Source organism: Anguilla rostrata, chromosome 11 (assembly GCF_018555375.3).
Source record: "Anguilla rostrata isolate EN2019 chromosome 11, ASM1855537v3, whole genome shotgun sequence".
In the NCBI taxonomy this organism is placed as follows: domain Eukaryota; kingdom Metazoa; phylum Chordata; class Actinopteri; order Anguilliformes; family Anguillidae; genus Anguilla; species Anguilla rostrata.
This window is the reverse complement of record NC_057943.1, coordinates 36,013,730-36,034,206: the sequence shown is the minus strand read 5'-3', so window position 1 is coordinate 36,034,206 and position 20,477 is coordinate 36,013,730. Positions and strand designations below refer to the sequence as shown.

Genomic DNA, 20,477 nt, shown 5'->3' with positions numbered 1-20,477 from the left:
TGCTGGAAGACCCAGTTGCGACTTTCTAGCTGATGTCTTGAGGTGTTGCTTCAGTATTTCTAAATAAGCCTGCTTCCTCATTATGCCATCTAAAGGGAAGTGCACCATTCCATTTTCCAGCAAAACACCCCCACATCATGATGCTGCAAACCCCATACTTCACAGATGGTGTTTTTCGGATTAAAAGTGACCAGAGAACACTCCTCCAAAAGGCTAGGTCCTCGTCCTGGTGATCACCTGCAAACTTCATTCTGGCTTTCTTATGCCAGTCTTGGAGTAGGGGCTTCTTCCTTGCACAACAGCCTTTCAGGCCATGGCGATGTAAGATTCTCTTAATGGTAGATACTTTGGTACCTGATGCCTCCAACTCCTCCACCAGTTCCTTTGTTGTTGCCTTGGGGTTCAGTTGAATCTTTCGGATTTGAATCTCTTGAATCTTTCAGCCCTGGGAGTTAATTTGTGCCTCCCTGTGTCGTCCCAAGATTTTTATATTTGCATACAATTGTTTGTACAGATGCTCGTGGTACCTTCAGTTGTTTGGAAATTGCTCCTAAGGAAGAACCGACTTGTGGAGGTCCACAATTTTTTTTCTGAGGTCTTAGCTGAGTTGCTCTGAAGGTAGGCCCTTAAATACAGCCACGGGTGCCAAATAAATCCCAATGAACTGACAATTGGCCAATCAGAAGCTTCTAAAAAGTCATTACATCAATTTCTGGAATCTTTCGGACTGTTTAAAGAGACAGTCAATTTGGTGTATGTAAACTTCTGACCCACTGGAATTATGATATAGTGAATTAAAGCTGAAATAAATGTGTCTCTAATCTATCATTTTAAAATTACCACTGATGTGAACAAAGTACATGTCCTAATTGACTTGCCAAAAGAAATGTATGGTAACATGAAATGTGCAGAGGTGTGAAAAATTGAGTTTGAATATCTTTAACTTAGATTATGTAAACATTTGGCCTCAACTGTACTTTTTCATGACACCGACATGACAAATAGGAGTCACAAATAATCGCCACATAATCGCCGCATTGCTACAACGTGGTTCGAAAAGTACCTAATCGATAAACAAGCAATGTATGCAGCACACAACAGGTGGGAAATGCACTCAGTGGCCAAAATACCTTCCCCATGATTAATAAGGCGAGCCAATGTGGCGGAACAGGAAAGCAGCAGCAAGCTGGAGAGTGTGGAGTGAGCGGCATATTCCACAGCCAAGCACTAACGGCATCCCTAAGCTCTGTGGCTACCCAACACACTACAGCACGTGGACGTGTCGTCATTCTCTCATTCCACTAACCAAACATCCGCATGCATTATTTTCACTGGCGCTTTGATTGGTCCACTGTAATCAGCACCAAACATCCGCATGCATTACCCTTACTGCCGTTTTGATTGGTCCACTGTAATCGTCTGGTCTACAAATGCCTTGTTTCTTGTTTGCAAAACCTTGGCAGGACACCTGACAGACTACCTGTATGGGTCAAGTCAGTTTTAATCCCAAATGGATGGTGCTCCTGTTTCAACCCCTGGAAAAGCGAAATGAGGCCACAATCAAGTTCCATTTGAAACGTGAATTGAAGGATTTGCTACTGTGAGTTACGTATTCTTAACAGCCTCTTTGACAACAGAGGCTCTGATTGGTGGTTGCTTGCATACATTCGGTGAGGCTAGGGTTGGGTATATACTACTCCATCAGCACACAACACCGTTTCCCTGATGAAGGCTGAAATCTTAAGGCTTTATCTTAAATCAAAATGTTGAGTGTGGATCTTCTCTAAATGTCATCCCAGACTATTGCCAGCAGAAGATTTTATTGTGAGTCAATTCCAATTTCCCCATTGGCCTGTTGAATTGTTTCAGTCAACTTAAAAAAGGGAATCTCTGGCAAGATTCTTTACACTCAGACACACGTTAAAATAAAACCAGGCAAACTCCAAAAGATCTACAGTAACAGGCAGCTGGATGGAAAATCCAGTAATCCTAATCTTTACTCAAATCCAAAATCGTGTCTTTTTCCCCATCCAATTAAAAAGTTTTTTATACACATTTCATATTCATACGCATTCCTTGTAATGCCAGTCTGCACTCTGGAAATCAGAGCCAATAAGAAAACTGAAACAAAATCTTCGGTCACAGAAAATAGAAATTCCAAAGAGTATAAAGTGAGGTAGACTTATTAGATGACAGCACGATACAAGCCTATACAGTGACACTTCCAAGCCTTACTGCCTTCTGTTTTCTATTACAGCATGATTAGAGCACGGAAAAGGACAGAGAAATAAAAAACTGAACTGGTATCCATATGAAGATTCACTTCTGTAAAAACCACATCCAGAAAATGTAATATACTGCAATACAGTGTTGTAAATATATGGGCATTGAGTACTTCAGAGTAAAGAGTTCTTTAAAACATACTGAAAGTTGAAATTATTTCTGTATTTGTCCATGAAGTTTTGCAATATCCGCCCAATGTATTTTAATAGAATATATTAAGGTATAATCAAGGTCCTTCAGCGTTAAAGTAGATGAGCCACAAAACATGAATATAAACAGTGAAAAATAAACACCATCAGCCCTGACAAATTCAGCATTTTTTTCTTTTCTTTTTTTACAACAGCTGATTATCAAAAAAATAATAATACAAAACACAAAACATTTGTTTTTTCCCCACCGCATCTTTGTAAACAGATCCAAGTGAATTCAAGAAGGTGCCATTTTAGGACTATCGGCCAGCCAAGCCTCATGGAAAAATAAGGAATGCGAGACGGTTGCCCTTTAAATTCCCCGTGAGGTAAATCTGCTTTACGTAGGGACTCTGTCACAACACAACACCCCTCACACTGCTGTCCTTAAGGGCACCTTGCAAGTCAGAGGTTGGAGTCACTTTTAAACCGAAATGGGGCAAACGGTATGATTCTGAAGTCAACAGGAAGTTTGGGAAGGGACTGTCATTAAGGAGAGATGGCAGCGTGCACTGCGTACGGAGGGAAAGCCAAGGCTGTGCTACTTCCCTGCCTTGAGCTTGAGGGACTCTCTGTAGAGCAGGAGCCGCTCGGTGGTGTGGGGGGGCAGTTTGCTCCTCCGGGCCCGAACGATGCAGCTGGCCAGGGGGAAGAGGCGGTCGAAGCCCCCGGAGGTGGCGGGAACCACCAGCAGCTTTCGGGACAGGCTCTGGAGCTGCGGGAAGCGGAAGGCCTCTCTCCAGAAGGCCTGGGTGGAGCTGTCGCCGTCCAGCAGCGGCTCGGCCAGGTACAGGTCCAGCTCGGACAGCTTCAAGCTCTTAGCCGCTGGCTGGAAGAAGCTGAAGATCTTCTTGCGCTTGATGTTGCCGCTGGCGGAGTGGGAGCTGGGGGCTGGATCGGGGTCATCTTGGGAGTGCTCCAGGTCTTCCTGCTTGACGCAGACCTCATCCGTGGCGTTCCAGTGATCCAAGTCGCTCATGGCCGACTCTACCACCGTCCGGGCCTGGAATTTGGAAGGGGCAGCCAGGGTGGCGCAGTCCATCTCCTGCTTGGCATCCTGGAAGGGCTGGAGCTTGAAGCGGGGATCCAGAGTGGTGGCCAGGATCAGGTCCCTTTGTAGGATGAAGGGCTGGAAGTGGGCGTGCAGGCCAGTCCGCAGACCTTTGCAGAAGTGCGTGTAATTGGTGGACCTGGTCTCCAGCGTTTTGTCCAGGCCAATGAGCGAGGGGATGACGAGCGAGAAAGTGACGCCCTCACCCTGCAGCACCTGGATGGCCTCCTCAAAGGGCTCCAGCAGGCCGATGATGTCCACCACCTGCTCCCGCTTGGCCCGCACCATGGGGGGTGAGCTGGACGAGTCCTTAGCCTCGATGCGCGCCTGGGCCAGCAGAGTCATCACCGAGCCCCAAACCGACTCCTGCACCATCCTGCGCACCGAGACAAAGGTGGAGTTCCAGCGGAAGTTGCTGGTGCTGTGGGGCGAGGCCAGGGACAGGCCACACTCCTTCCCCAGGACCTCGTTCCAGTACGCACTGCGCCGAAAGAAGGCCACCACGTTCTGCACCTGCGACAGCAGGTTCTCCACCACGCGCGAGTTCCTCAGCGCCTCCTTGATGACCTGCTGCAGGAGGTGGGTGATGCAGCTGACCCGCGTGCCAAACTGGATCTCCGAAAAGTCTTCAGCGGGGAGGCAGTCGCCGAGGAAACCCAGCAGCTCTTCCTCGTCCGGGTCGTTCTTCTGAGGGGAGCACATGATCTTGTAGTTGCAGAAGAGGTCGTTGGTGGCGATGGTGTTCTTGGCCTCGTTGGTGACGATGTAGCCGATGTTGTGGGGGAAGAGGCCGTAGCTCAGCAGCACCGCCTCCAGCTCCCGGGCCACTGCCGCCGGGACGTTCTTGCGGCTCAGGTGGCGGAAGGCCACCGTGGGGCGGTGGATGTTCCAGTGCTGGTCGATGAAGTGCAGCTGCACGGCGATGACGGGCTCAGCGTACTGGCTGGCCCACAGGTCCAGGATGACGTGAACCACGGCGTCCCCTCCGCCCACAGCCATGCAGAGCTTCAGCTCTCGGATCAGGTGGGGCTTCACCACCTTCTCCACCTCGTCGTACAGCTTCAGCCCCACGGTGCGCTGGGACAGCCTGGGGTACCACGGCACCGCCACCGACATGAAGCTCCGGAACCCCGACCCTTCCACGAAGCTGAGCGGCAGCATGTCCTCCGCAAGCATCCTCAACATGGCCTCCGTGACGCTCTTCTGCCGAGCCTGCTGGGAGCTGGAGGCGGAGCCTGGAGCAGAACTGCAGGTGGAGGTGGGAGTGCTGCTGCTAGCAGGTGGGCTGCTAGCCTCTTTGACCACAGGAGGCGACGGCAAGACAACGGCCTTCAGTTTAGAGGAAAACTGATTCTTTTTCAACTTGGGCCTTGCCTTCTGTCCCATTGAATCCCTCGTGTGTCTCGTCTATACAGGAGAAAAAGGAATGGGGAGAGATCACCATCTTTATTATGAGTGCAAGAAAACTGCACGAAAGCTTGCAAATGTGTATGAATGCAGCTTATTTACACCAAACCTTCTATGATGAGTACAAGGTGATGCCTTAGAATAAAATGCAAACACCATCTCCTTAAACTCAGCTTAGGGTACCATTTTACATTTTGAATCTGTCAAGATCATGTACCCATGCAGTGAATACCTGTGTTACCGACGAGACCATGCACCTCCCAAGGAATATAGGCAAACTGAATGGTTATCTGCCTTATACATGCCTTGACTGCTGCAAGAAACTATAGCTCCTAAAACATCATGCTTGACCTACGACACATCATCCTCAGCCTACTACACCTCACCTTTACCCTAACTACACCTCATCCCTGAACTACTACCCATCATCATCAGCCTATGACCCCACATTCCAGGACTAGACTGCATCTCTGGCCAATTAAAGCCAGCAGTGGCCCCTGCACAGGGTGATGGGACTGTTCTGAATACAGGATACACATGCTGGGATACAGGCCTCCCCCTGCCAACTGTTTTCAACCAACGGGAATTGCAAACAGCCTCGGCACACCGCAGAACATGCTTTGTCTGCAGCTGCCTGGAGTCTCAGCCATCCGTAGGGCTGAATAATTCTTCAAACTGCAGTCTAGCAGATATTATGTAATTACACTGCCCGAGGGACTCGTTTCCACAGCTCCAGCGGCCATTTTAAAGTGGTTCAGCACCTGGCCATACAGCCAGTTTGTTACACAGGTGTAAAAAGTTTGCAGGGCGCACAAAAACCCACCTGCTCGATAAAATCTGGTTCTGGGTCCGTGTCCAAGACAACATCACACTGGAATTCTACCTGGAAGGATGATAAAATAACCAGGTGAAGCCCCAACGGCATAAAACGGTTTAGTACAAGAGACAAACCTCGCGGTAACACAGGGGCACACATCCCTTCAAGCAGGGCTGTAAAGTGGGACAATACTGTCCTATATGCGATTTTAAACATGTACTGTGCCAACATAAAAAATATTCCTATCACACCAGTGAAACAAGTTGTTTTGTTCAATTGAGTTTTATGTAATGTTAAATCTGCAGGACTCAAAGTTCAATGTAATTTCTCCTCCAAGACAGACAATTAGCTGCATTATGGAAGATGTATTTCAAGTTGTCAGTATCATTGCGCAGCACGCCCCATGAATAGTGACACTTCAGAACTCCAATTCCTGCCTAACACTGCGAGATATAGCAACTGTCAGTAGCGCAAAGTCTGTCGGCTAACAAGATTGAAGAAAACGGCGTGGTCATAGGAGTTATCATCTAGTTGATATTGTCCATTTTGTCTCACCTCTCAACTATTCATACATTGTCTGATTCATACAAGGTCAGAAATAAAGAAACAAAATAACAGAACATCTATCACCATAGTAACATGCACTCAGTTATAGGTTCTCTATGGGTTATGCCGATCGTCATAGCAACACTCACACATATACAGGTTCTTATTCTCTCGTGTCTTACACGGACAGAAACAATCGTAGAAAAATGTTTTCAAATGGAAAGCGCAGCTCACCTGTGTGTCAGTGTTGTGGTAGGTGTAGCTCACCTGTGTGTGGGTGCTGTGGTAGGTGTAGCTCACCTGTGTGTGGGTGCTGTGGTAGGTGTAGCGCATCTGTGTGTGGGTGCTGTGGTAGGTGTAGCGCATCTGTGTGTCAGTGTTGTGGTAGGTGTAGCGCACCTGTGTGTGGGTGCTGTGGTAGGTGTAGCGCATCTGTGTGTGGGTGCTGTGGTAGGTGTAGCTCACCTGTGTGCCAGTGTTGTGGTGGAGCTCACCTGTGTGTCAGTGTCGTGGTAGGTGTAGCTCACCTGTGTGTGGGTGCTGTAGTAGGTGTAGCTCACCTGTGTGTAGGTGCTGTGGTAGGTGTAGCTCACCTGTGTGTCAGTGTTGTGGTAGGTGTAGCTCACCTGTGTGTGGGTGCTGTGGTAGGTGGAGCTCACCTGTGTGTGGGTGCTGTGGTAGGTGGAGCTCACCTGTGTGTCAGTGTCATGGTAGGTGGAGCTCACCTGTGTGTGGGTGCTGTGGTAGGTGGAGCTCACCTGTGTGTCAGTGTCTTGGTAACTGGAGCTCACCTGTGTGTGGGTGCTGTGGTAGGTGTAGCGCACCTGTGTGTCAGTGTCGTGGTAGGTGTAGCTCACCTGTGTGTGGGTGCTGTGGTAGGTTTAGCTCACCTGTGTGTCAGTGTTGTGGTGGAGCTCACCTGTGTGTCAGTGTCGTGGTAAGTGTAGCTCACCTGTGTGTGGGTGCTGTGGGAGGTGGAGCTCACCTGTGTGCAGGTGCTGTGGGAGGTGGAGCACACCTGTGTGTGGGTGCTGTGGTAGGTGGAGCTCACCTGTGTGTCAGTGTCATGGTAGGTGTAGCTCACCTGTGTGTGGGTGCTGTGGTAGGTGTAGCTCACCTGTGTGTCAGTGTTGTGGTAGGTGTAGCTCACCTGTGTGTGGGTGCTGTGGTAGGTGTAGCTCACCTGTGTGTGGGTGCTGTGGTAGGTGTAGCTCACCTGTGTGTCAGTGTTGTGGTGTAGCTCACCTGTGTGTCAGTGTCGTGGTAGGTGTAGCTCACCTGTGTGTGGGTGCTGTAGTAGGTGTAGCTCACCTGTGTGTAGGTGCTGTGGTAGGTGTAGCTCACCTGTGTGTCAGTGTCATGGTAGGTGTAGCTCACCTGTGTGTGGGTGCTGTGGGACGTGGAGCTCACCTGTGTGTGGGTGCTGTGGTAGGTGTAGCACACCTGTGTGCCAGTGTTGTGGTAGGTGTAGCTCACCTGTGTGTGGGTGCTGTGGTAGGTGTAGCTCACCTGTGTGTGGGTGCTGTGGTAGGTGTAGCTCACCTGTGTGTCAGTGTCGTGGTAGGTGCAGCTCACCTGTGTGTGGGTGCTGTGGTAGGTGTAGCTCACCTGTGTGTGGGTGCTGTGGTAGGTGCAGCTCACCTGTGTGTGGGTGCTGTGGTAGGTGTAGCTCACCTGTGTGTCAGTGTCGTGGTAGGTGCAGCTCACTTGTGTGGGTGCTGTGGTAGGTGTAGCTCACCTGTGCGTGGGTGCTGTGGTAGGTGTAGCTCACCTGTGTGTGGGTGCTGTGGTAGGTGTAGCTCACCTGTGTGTGGGTGCTGTGGTAGGTGTAGCTCACCTGTGTGTCAGTGTTGTGGTAGGTGTAGCTCACCTGTGTGTGGGTGCTGTGGTAGGTGTAGCTCACCTGTGTGTGGGTGCTGTGGTAGGTGTAGCTCACCTGTGTGTCAGTGTCGTGGTAGGTGCAGCTCACCTGTGTGTGGGTGCTGTGGTAGGTGTAGCTCACCGGTGCGTGGGTGCTGTGGTAGGTGTAGCTCACCGGTGCGTGGGTGCTGTGGTAGGTGTAGCTCACCGGTGCGTGGGTGCTGTGGTAGGTGTAGCTCATCTGTGTGCCAGTGTTGTGGTGGAGCTCACCTGTGTGTCAGTGTCGTGGTAGGTGTAGCTCACCTGTGTGTGGGTGCTGTGGTAGGTGTAGCTCACCTGTGTGTGGGTGCTGTGGTAGGTGTAGCTCACCTGTGTGTGGGTGCTGTGGTAGGTGTAGCTCACCTGTGTGTCAGTGTCATGGTAGGTGCAGCTCACCTGTGTGTGGGTGCTGTGGTAGGTGTAGCTCACCTGTGTGTGGGTGCTGTGGTAGGTGTAGCTCACCTGTGTGTGGGTGCTGTGGTAGGTGTAGCTCACCTGTGTGTGGGTGCTGTGGTAGGTGTAGCTCACCTGTGTGTGGGTGCTGTGGTAGGTGTAGCTCACCTGTGTGTGGGTGCTGTGGTAGGTGTAGCTCACCTGTGTGTGGGTGCTGTGGTAGGTGTAGCTCACCTGTGTGTCAGTGTCGTGGTAGGTGGAGCTCACCTGTGTGTCAGTGTCGTGGTAGGTGGTGACTTCGCCCTGCTCCAGCAGTGACGCCACAGCCAAAGGCACGTTTTCGTCTTTAGCGTAGCAGCCCAGCTCCACCCTGCGCTTAATGGTGGAGTTCCAGTGGTTCTTCACAGAGTTGTCCGTTCTGTCAGTCAACAGAATGCAGCTTTAACCCCTGGCCCCTTCACTTCAGACTACAGGTGTGACACTTCAACATTTTCATAAAAGGTAAGAAGCGGATAAAAGGTATAACTCAAATACCCTTACTCTCGAAAAAAACTTTTGTGCCTGAAGCCTGTTTGAGGGGGTGGGTAGGGATGGGATATTATACATGTAGGATAGCATACAGGCTTTGACTTACTGTTACAATGGCAATTATTTTAGAAAAATGTTTAAAAAAATTATAAAAAAATAAAAAAATATTTAATAATTTACATTTTCCAATTACGTTTGTTTCTAAATGTTGAAGAATGGCCTGTGGCCAGTCCCACGCCTGCTTTAAACCCTGACCACTTCCCCTCACACAAGGCCTGCAGTTCACTTCACAACCGGAGCTCGACCCTCTGTGAGGCTTTTGTAAAATGTAACTGGAAACGTGGGGAGAACAAAACACGAGAACAGAAATGTTTTTCTTTGGCACGCCATGAATGTATTAATGCTAACAGACTGCGGAATGAAACCAACTGGCTGGCCCTGCTGTTCTGCCGGCTTTGTTGCAGTCGGTAAGCAGTGAAAACGATCGAATGAAGACGTTCAGTTCAACAGCAGCACAGGCAGTTAAAGGGCGTGAGAAGCCAAAACAGCAGACTGCACCTCTCTCTCTGACTAAAAATGTGAATTTTTGCTTACACGTCTATATATTCTAATATACGTTTAACTTATGAAAAATCAATGATGAAACAATGCAGGAACAGACATTTTTCTAATCACCCATTTTTAATTGCAATCTGTCAAAAATATATAGATTCATCAAAAGCCAACAAACGTTACAAAAAATATATATATTTTTGGTAAATTAACGAAACAATACACCAAACCAAAAGCACCCTGTCTTTTTTCTGTAGCTCAGGGCTACAGGTTCCATTTCCAGGTGGGGCACTACCATTGTAGCCCCGGAGCAAGCCCTTGTACCGCTAAGCTGAACTGCTTCAGCTATGTAAAAGAGCGCAGAAACAAAGAAATGACACCGGTAAAGCGAGCGTCCGGTGAACACGCCGGCGTGTCGGGGGGACTCCACCTGCCGGGCAGCAGCTTGGCGATCTCGGCCCAGCGGTTTCCCAGGACGCAGTGGGCCTTGTAGATGATGAGGTCCTCCTCGGCGGTCCAGGAGGACTTCTTCACGTCGGGGTTGAGGTGGTTGTGCCAGCGCTCGCGGCACTGCTTGCCCTGGCGGCCCTTCAGGTGCCGGGCCACCATGCTCCACTGCTTGGTGCCGTACACGCTCACCAGCTCGATCACCTGGAGGGGGGCGAGGCGGGCGAGGCTGAGGGCGGGGGGCGGAGTCACACCAACCGCTCTGACCCAGGCCAGGCCTCCCGCAAGTCAGCGCGGCAAGCAGGGAGCGACACAATAACTGTGCAAATCCAAATTAATTAGCAAATCCTGGGGACAGGAACAAAACACGGGGGAGGAATTTTACTTCCTGAACCTGGATTTTCCAGCCGTGGTTTGGGCCACGCAGTCACAGTGCAGCTCACCTTCTCATCCTCCTCCTTGGTCCAGGGCCCCTTGACCAGATCTGGGTTCAGGAATCTGGCCCAACGGTACTGGCACTGGTACTCTGTGCGACCCTGCAGGAAAGAGCATTACAGCACAGTCAGCATCTGAGCTAGACCAACACCAGCCAGTCAGCATCTGAGCTAGACCAACACCAGCCAGTCAGCATCTGAGCTAGACTAACACCAGCCAGTCAGCATCTGAGCTAGACTAACACCAGCCAGTCAGCATCCTGCAGCTAGACAACACAGCCAGTCAGCACCTGAGCTAGACTAACACCAGCCAGTCAGCATCTGAGCTAGACTAACACCAGCCAGTCAGCATCTGAGCTAGACCAACACCAGCCAGTCAGCATCTGAGCTAGACCAACACCAGCCAGTCAGCATCTGAGCTAGACCAACACCAGCCAGTCAGCAACTGAGCTAGACCAACACGAGCCAGTCAGCACCTGAGCTAGACCAACACCTAGCACTGACATCACACAAGAACACACGCCTGTCTACACCCCCCTGCATTGATAACAGAGGCTGCAGCTATGAGCTCTGACCAGCACAACTGGCCATTCCAAACGGAAGAAAATCTCACTCTCTCAAGTATTCAGCCCACACTCTGTGACCTGCGCACAGCCCTTAAAGCAGTGGTCATTAACCAAACCAAACTAAAATGGCTCCTCTTAACCTGAATGTGTAGAGCAGTGGCAGCTGGGCCCACGGCCTGCTGGGAAACGGCCCCGCGGACGCGCTCCAGCGCTCAGCTTCACCCAGACCATGCGTTACCCCTCGCTCACCGGGAAGAAGCTGGCGATGGCCTTCCAGTCACTCTGCCCCAGATTCTGAACCAAAGTCTTCAGGTTCTCATCCTGAAAATGAATGGAAGAAAGCCTGTGAATATCATCAGCTGCAGGGGCCACACTGAATGAACACAGAGACGTGAGAAAAGCGGGTCTGGACGGTTCTGTGCTTGTTATTTATTTTTGCAGCTAAACTGCATCAAGCTGGAATTCCCAATTCAACAGTTATATACCGGATACCTCAAAAGTATGAAAACTAAAACTACAAACTGTAAGGGCTGGTAGACATGAGCAGTTTATTAATTCTGGAGAAAGCTAATATTTTGTAATTATGCCGACAATGTAGTTCACTTACCAAGCAAACACATTAGCGTCACAATACCACTAAATAATGAAAAACAGTTAGTACTGTAATCAGCTGAAAAATATGAAGCCCTATGAGGTAGCGTACTAAAAGGACGGGATGTGCAAAAAAGAGCATGGCTCAACAATTCCTTCATTTTAAAGTAGCTTCTTGTACAGGGGGGTTTCACAAGTTCACAGGGTCAGAGTTCATCCAAGTGAACTTGGCACAATGGTGATAAAAGTAACCACTGAGCAAAATTCACACTGCAACCAGAAACAAACTTCAAAGGGGCAGTTCACCCAAAAATGCACTGTTCCCACGTACCCACTATCTATCTATCCATCCAGAGAGTTTCACTGAGATCTGAGCAGTTTTCCAGATACCCGCTGCAGCTCACTGCGATACAACAGACCTCAACACAGCCATACATTTATGGCATTCTACGTGCCAAAAATATACATTGGAAAAACTCAACAGCAATGACTCTTTCCAAATACAACGCCATGGATACCCATGAACATCCACAGAGCTTAATTTGTGCAGCTTGATCAAGAACTAGGCCTACTTCTACCAAAGTAAGCCAACTGTGTATATCTACGCAGTCTCCACCAAAGCACACCGTGGAGTGCTAGAGCTTGTAGTCCTAAGACCAGGAAGTGAGCATTTTTGATCCATGGGTTCGAGCGTTTGAGGACTTCCAATGCTTTGATTTTGGCAGAACCTAAGCAAATTTCACATTTTGTTCAATTTCATAAATTACACTGCACTAATATCTCAACCATGAATTTCAATGCTATTATGTGTTTTAATAAAGTAAGTTGCTAAAAAGTTGCTATATAAAAACTACAACAAACGGTCACATTCCACCAACATCACAACCACAGTTTCATACTAGTCTGCAGGCACGAGACTTTGCTCGGATATAAACAGTTGGCATACTTCAGTAGAAGTAGTAGTTCTCGATGAAACCATACACAAATTAAGATCTGTGGATGTTCGTGAGTAACCGCGGCATTATATTTGGAAAGAGACGTCAGGGTTTTCTAATGTAAATTTCTGGTGCTTTAAGGGCCACAAAACTTGGTCAAATTCAGATCTGTTGTACCAGGGTGAGCTGCAGTGGATATCTAGAAAGCTTGTCAAATCTCAGAAAAATAATCTGGCTGAATAGACAGTACTCTAGGTAAGTGGCAACATACAGTTTTTGAATTTTGCTTTCATCTGATCTGGACTCTTCAGCTCTTCTGGGGTCCAGAACGAAATCCAGCCAGGCTCACAACCCCAGGGGCAGCTGTGGCAGGAACGGTCCAGTGAATAGCTGGTGATAACACCACCCAAAGAGGGAGGCTCGGGACGGCAGGGTAAGCCCTAGTTCATCATCGTGCAGAAGCACATCCCACAGCTACACAGCTAACCCTAACCCCAACCGCCCAGCACCACGGTTACACAGCTAACCCCAACCCCAACCGCCCAGCACCACAGTTACACAGCTAACCCCAACCGCCCAGCACCACGGCTACACAGCTAACCCTAACCCCAACCGCCCAGCACCACAGTTACACAGCTAACCCCAACCCCAACCGCCCAGCACCACGGTTACACAGCTAACCCCAACCCCAACCGCCCAGCACCACAGTTACACAGCTAACCCCAACCGCCCGGCACTACGGTTACACAGCTAACCCTAACCCCAACCGCCCAGCACCACGGTTACACAGCTAACCCTAACCCCAACCGCCCAGCACCACAGTTACACAGCTAACCCCAACCGCCCAGCACCACGGCTACACAGCTAACCCTAACCCCAACCGCCCAGCACCACAGTTACACAGCTAACCCCAACCGCCCAGCACCACGGTTACACAGCTAACCCCAACCCCAACCGCCCAGCACCACGGTTACACAGCTAACCCCAACCCCAACCGCCCAGCACCACAGTTACACAGCTAACCCCAACCGCCCAGCACCACATCTACACAGCTAACCCTAACCCCAACCGCCCAGCACCACAGTTACACAGCTAACCCCAACCGCCCAGCACTACAGTTACACAGCTAACCCCAACCGCCCAGCACTACAGTTACACAGCTAACCCCAACCACCCGGCACCACGGTTACACAGCTAACCCCAACCGCCCAGCACCACGGTTACACAGCTAACCCTAACCCCAACCGCCCAGCACCACGGTTACACAGCTAACCCTAACCCCAACCACCCAGCACCACGATTACACAGCTAACCCTAACCCCAACCGCCCAGCACCACGGTTACACAGCTAACCCTAACCCCAACCGCCCAGCACCACGGTTACACAGCTAACCCTAACCCTAACCGCCCAGCACCACGGTTACACAGCTAACCCTGTTTGGGGTAGAGTGGCCCAGTCGGGGCTGTTTGAGGTATGGCTGGTAGGGGCAGGTTTGGAGTACTTTGTGGTCACTGTGTCACTCACCTCCTCCCGCATCCACTTGACACTGACCTTCCCGCTCTCGCGCTGTTCCGCCACATCAGAGTCGGTGTCTGGATAGAGTGTCTCCTCACCATCCTCCCTGGAGCAACAACACAACAGCTCAACACAGCAGCTCAACACTATACCAGCACAACACAGCAGCTCAACAACAGGGCTCAACACTATACCAGCACAACACAGCAGCTCAACAACAGGGCTCAAGACTATACCAGCACAACACAGCAGCTAAACACAACAGCTTAACCCCAGGGCTCAACACTATACCAGCACAACACAGCAGCTCAACATCAGGGCTCAACACTATACCAGCTCAACACAGCAGCTCAACCCCAGGGCTCAACACTATACCAGCACAACACAGGAGCTCAACACCAGGGCTCAACACTATACCAGCACAACACAGCAGCTCAACAACAGGGCTCAACACTATACCAGCACAACACAGCAACTCAACACTATACTAGCACAACACAGCGGCTCAACACCAGGGCTCAACACTATCCCAGCACAACACAGCAGCTAAACACAACAGCTCAACCCCAGGGCTCAACACTATACCAGCACAACACAGGAGCTCCACACCAGGGCTCAACACTATCCCAGCACAACACAGCAGCTAAACACAGCACCTCAACACCAGGGCTCAACACTATACCAGCACAACACAGCAGCTCAACAACAGGGCTCAACACTATACCAGCACAACACAGCAGCTCAACACAATACCAGCACAACACAGTAGCTCAACACCAGGGCTCAACACTATACATTACATTACAGGCATTTAGCAGACGCTCTTATCCAGAGCGACTTACACAACTTTTACTTAGCACTTTACATTGTATCCATTTATACAGCTGGATATATACTGAAGCAATGCAGGTTAAGTACCTTGCTCAAGGGTACAACGGCAGTGTCCTTACCCGGGATTCGAACCTACGACCTTTCGGTTACAAGCGCAGTTCCTTACCCACTGTGCCACACTCCGTCCCATACCAGCACAACACAGCAACTCAACACTATACCAGCACAACACAGCAACTCAACACTATACTAGCACAACACATCAGCTCAACACCAGGGATCAACACTATACCAGCACAACACAGCAGCTCAACACAATACCAGCACAACACAGTAGCTCAACGCCAGGGCTCAACACTATACCAGCACAACACAGCAACTCAACACTATACTAGCACAACACAGCAACTCAACACTATACCAGCACAACACAGCGGTGTGCATGATTTAATATCCCAGCTGAAGATGTGTGTGCATGATTTAATATCCCTGCTGAAGATGTGTGTGCATGATTTAATATCCCTGCTGAAGATGTGTGTGCATGATTTAATATCCCAGCTGAAGAGGTGTGTGCATGATTTAATATCCCAGCTGAAGAGGTGTGTGCATGATTTAATATCCCAGCTGAAGATGTGTGTGCATGCTTTAATATCCCTGCTGAAGATGTGTGTGCATGCATTAATATCCCTGCTGAAGATATGTGTGCATGATTTCATATTTCTGCTGAAGATGTGTGTGCATGATTTAATATCCCTGCTGAAGGTACTGCTGTGATGGCCATTATAAATAAATTCAGTGATATAAAATTTTGTTTTTATATTTAGCATTTTCCCTCATTTCTGTTATGGAGCATGTATATTATGGCTGAAGCATGAATATATGGAAACAGCAGAGATAAAGTATCAACTGTTTTTTGTTGTCGTTTGTTTTTACTTGATGAGAAACGATTTCAACAGCAAATGACCCACTTGATTTGTTGATCTGTATCAATAAATCCAAATCCAAATGAAAGATCTTAAATACTGAACCAATCAATGAAGTGAAATCCACAAGTCTTCCATGTTCATAGCTGGCAATGCATTGTGCATCCAAGGTTAAAATTCTTTCTTTTTTCAAAGTAAAATAAAATATACATTAATAATTAAAACACACATATACAACCGTGATAGATTAACCACTGGTTAGGAAGCATGACATGGTCCCTTACCATTTCTAGTACTAGAATATAGGTAGCTACACTAGTCTATATACCGGTAACTACTTGGCTCAAAAATCTTATCATAACAATATGGCTATAATTCCAACTTTGGCTAAATAAATAAATAAATAAATAGTGTCAGACGTGTGATTAATACATTTCTATCTAAAACACTATATTCGAAATAGAACACCAAGAAGAAACATGAATCTAACGACTAAAAACTAAAACCAAGACCCCTCCCCCACTTGGGAATGCACACTTCTTCCAGCTAGCGACACAAGCTAGCAAACTAACGTTACACAGTAAGAAACTGAACATCTGAGCCATAAAACGGCAGCTCAACCGCTCGTTAAAAACACAATCCAGCGAACGTCAAGTAAATATATCCAATGCCAGTTAATACCTCTCGATAGCATTTTAACATCGAAAACGGACATGTCCACAGTTTCCACAATGTTTCACCAACGAACACACTTTCCCCGTTTTGCTAACTAGATAGCTTTCCTGATTGCAACCTGAAAATACTACCAAAGCAATTCCTTGCTTGCAACTGCCCTGCGGTCGTACCATTCGCTGTTAAGCAATTAATCGTTCACTACTTGATTTTACATCAAAATGCAACATCTACTTTGTAGGAAGCCAAGTGGCCGGTAAAACATTTCACCACTAGCTAGATGTACATTTGCACGAGTGTTAATTCGCCAACTGCTCGCTTCGATCGACGACTAACCGTGTTCGGTTATAAACAACTCCGAGTCACTGGTTCAGCTAAATTACTCTATGCTTGCAAGGTTTAGCCCAAGTTACAACTTTAACTAACCTCAGTAAGTTGCCTGGCTAGGCACTGAATCCGAATTCATTTCACGCGCAAGTAACGAGATAACCGGTTATAACCGTAACATGTCCGTACATTGTATTTAAATTTGCGCTGTTTTCCACGGAATACTGCGATGTAAGTGTTCGGAGTTCTGATCACTTACCCGCGAGGCCACCAGGACATTTCACCGCCGCAGTCCCGAGGTACCCGACAAAATCCAGAATATAGCGTAGGCTACGCGTCTACCGCGTCAGCTCAGTTCATAGAAGTCCAGAGTCAAAACAACTATTACGGTAGTCGTTCGCTTCTGCGATATATGGGTCTATATATTTTTGGTTTTCTGCAAACAAAAATGATATTGTTGTAGCAACATGCAGGTCTCGCGCTACAGTTTCTATCTCGCGCCCACCATGTCTCGTGGGGTTTCCCGGGAATTACACGCGCGTATTTGATGGGAGGAGCAAACTGCGCCATCATGCCCGCGAAACCAGGACCGAGCTACCCTGCTTACCCTTAAAAATGTATTTGATTACCCGCTCTATCAAAAACGAAGCTGTATGCCCGTTTCAGGTCGTCTGCACCATAGGCCCTAACCCTGACCCAAAAATAGTTATTTTATGAAATGCATTTTTATAAATAAGGCCACCAAAAGCAAATATTCATTTAAATATTTCCAATGGTCCAACTACAAATGTTAGTTAGTTGTATGTCGGCTATATACAAACCAATGTTATCCTCAAATCACACATAAGAATAAATGCCTTGAATAAAATATCATATGCAAGTGTGAGTATTTTATGGAATATGTGTTCATACAGTTTTAAAAGAGTTTAGTTTAGGTCATTGTACAGTCTTAAAAATGGGATTTCATTTTTTGAATAGCTTGCCTAGTTTTTGTGTGATGTTATGTGGCTAGCCTGTGTTCTGAGCTGGAAGCATTGTGCATGCCCAAGTGTCAGAGGGGTCTTAGTTTTATCAAAGTTTTTCGGTCGTTCAATTAAAAAAAATATTAAATTCATGTTTCTTCTTATGTTTATCCATGTTCTGCTGAAAATGTAACATTTTAAAATGCATGAACCACATGGCTTACATTATTTATGTGTGCATTCAATTATTTTATAAAATGATAGTTCCCTTTCACAGAGACAACATATTTGTCTCAGGTGTGCTATTCACAAGCATACTCACTTACCTGGACCAATCAATTGATTACCTTTATTTAAACAGGGAAGGCCAGTTAAGAACAGAGCTCTCTTTTACAATGGCTCCATGACTTCACGGAATAACAGATATAATAACAGAAATGATAATAAAAGTGATGATATTAAGTGAAGGTCAACCTACCTTCTGTGATCTAAAACCACCCCCAGCAGTGAAGCTGAAGGTACTATGGTAAACTGCATCGAGAGATACAGTAGGTGCTGTTGGATGCATATAAAAAATGCCACCATAGTCTGAAGGTGATACAAATGTTGCCTGAACAATTTTAAATATGGCTTTAATGGTCAGACATTGCTTATTTCTATAGAGAAAACCTAATTTGCATTTCAGTTTTATTTAACAGTTTGTCGACGTGTACCTTATACAACGCATTTTTGTCTAACCAGATACTCAAATATTTATAACATTGGACCCTTTGAATTTTCTACATCATCTTTGGTGAGTATATAGAAACAAATTTAGTTTTTCTATTTAGATGTACTAATGAGCACAATGTTAGTGTTAGGGTTTAGAACAAGCTTAAGACTGATGACAGCATTTTGAATGGCAGAAAAATCAGTCTGCAATTTACTAAAAGCTGGATTAATTGAGGGTGTGGATGCATAAACAACAGCGTCATCTGCATAATAATGAACAGAACTATTAGTAACTGGTTGTCCTAGGTCATTTATAAAAATGTGAATAACAGAGGGCCCAAGATTGAATTTTGTGGCACACCCTTTGTAACCTCCAGAAAAGCAGGCTGATGCCCATCAAGCTTAATTGCTTATGTTTTGCTGTGTAAATACCACTTACAAGCTTTTTTCATCAAAACCAATGGTTTTGAGTAGCATGTATAAAAATGCTGAACAGGCTGAGTTGATCTCGATTTTTGATCAAGATGACGAGAGGAAAAGATCTGAGTGACTTTGCAGGAGGGTTCATTATTGGGGCACGGATGGGAGGAGCTTCAGTCACAATGACTGCTCAACTGGCTAGTGTTTCAATAGAAACAGTGACATTTGAAATTAGATCTATGGGAAAGACATCAGGAAATAGGGTTGTAAATTGTGGTCAAAAGCACACACTCAATGACCGTAGTGCTCATGCATTAGTACGATATGTAAGGAAAAACAGAAGAGCACCTCTCCCTCAGGTGACAGAATGTATTGCAAGACATGATCAGATGATGTCAGCAAGAACAGTCCTTCGATAACTACATGTAGAGGGATATTATAGTAGGGTTGCAGAAATCCCTCATTATATAGACAAATGCACATTTGAGAGTTCAGTGGTGCAAAAACCATATGCACTGGTCTACCGAGATGTGGACAAAAGTGCTATGGTCAGATGAGTCATCCTTCACCGTACTCTCAACAATTGGGCGAGTGCATGTGTGGCGTACACCAAGAGGATGGAACGGGCCTGAATGCTAGTCGCCTACAGTGCGCTGGTCCGGTGGCTCTGTTACACTGTGGGAGGAATTTTCCTGCCATGGTTTGGTCCACTTATCCCCCTAGAGGACTGGGTCACTGCAAATCAATACAAAGTTATTCTGAGTGATCACCTTTATGCTATGATGAAACATTTCCTGATGGGAGTGGTCTCTTCCAGGATGACAATGCCCCCATCCACACAGCATGAGGGGTCGCTGAATGGTTTGATGAGTGTCAAAATGATATGCTATGGCCTTCGCAACCACCAGATCTCAACTTGATTGAACACCTATGGGAGACTTTGGACTGACATGTTAGACAGCACTCTCCACCACCATCATCAAAATACCAAATTAGGGAATATCTTTTGGAGAAATGGTGTTCCATCCCTCCAGTAGAGTTCTAGAGACTTGTAGAGTCTATGCCAAGATGCATTGAAGCTGTTCTGGTAGCTCGTGGTGGCCTAACACCTTATTAAGACACTTTAGGTTGGTTTTTCCTTTAAATTTGTTACCCGTCTGTATATATATAGTGTTACGACCTCGTTGTAAGTTTTGTGTTTACATTCTTTGTATTTGCTGTGTGAGTGTCCCTGATTTTCCTCCGGTTCTTTGTCAGATTGCCCATTTTTCGGTTTGAAAAAGACACGGTTTGCCATTCGCTGGTGGAGAGTCGCTCTGAGGATTTTGCTCAGTACTTGTGGATTGCGATTACTTCATTGCTGTTTTGCGTTTGACCCCAGCAGACCCTGCGGCTCTCCAGGACCAGGGATGGGAACCCCAGCAGACCCTGCGGCTCTCCAGGACCAGGGATGGGAACCCTTGATATAAAGGGATACC

General features: G+C 47.5%; 1 protein-coding gene across 3 annotated transcripts; it reads right to left on the bottom strand.

Moving 5' to 3' along the window:
- Window positions 1-2,167: 2,167 nt before the first annotated feature.
- Window positions 2,168-17,441, bottom strand: mybl2a (v-myb avian myeloblastosis viral oncogene homolog-like 2a). Of its 3 annotated transcripts, none has more exons than XM_064299674.1 (8): window positions 17,166-17,441; window positions 14,190-14,259; window positions 11,361-11,432; window positions 10,555-10,647; window positions 10,095-10,315; window positions 8,852-9,002; window positions 5,753-5,812; window positions 2,168-4,929 (listed from the first exon to the last, which is right to left on the bottom strand). In XM_064299674.1, the coding sequence occupies exons 1-8, from the start codon at window positions 17,183-17,185 to the stop codon at window positions 3,013-3,015; spliced, it is 2,604 nt and encodes an 867-aa protein (XP_064155744.1). In that variant the 5' UTR covers window positions 17,186-17,441; the 3' UTR covers window positions 2,168-3,012. The 3 variants fall into 3 exon arrangements, with proteins under 3 accessions (XP_064155744.1, XP_064155742.1, XP_064155745.1); XM_064299672.1 differs by having other exon boundaries at window positions 14,163-14,259; window positions 17,166-17,440; XM_064299675.1 differs by lacking the exon at window positions 14,190-14,259 and having other exon boundaries at window positions 17,166-17,440.
- Between the last annotated feature and the right edge of the window lie 3,036 nt (window positions 17,442-20,477).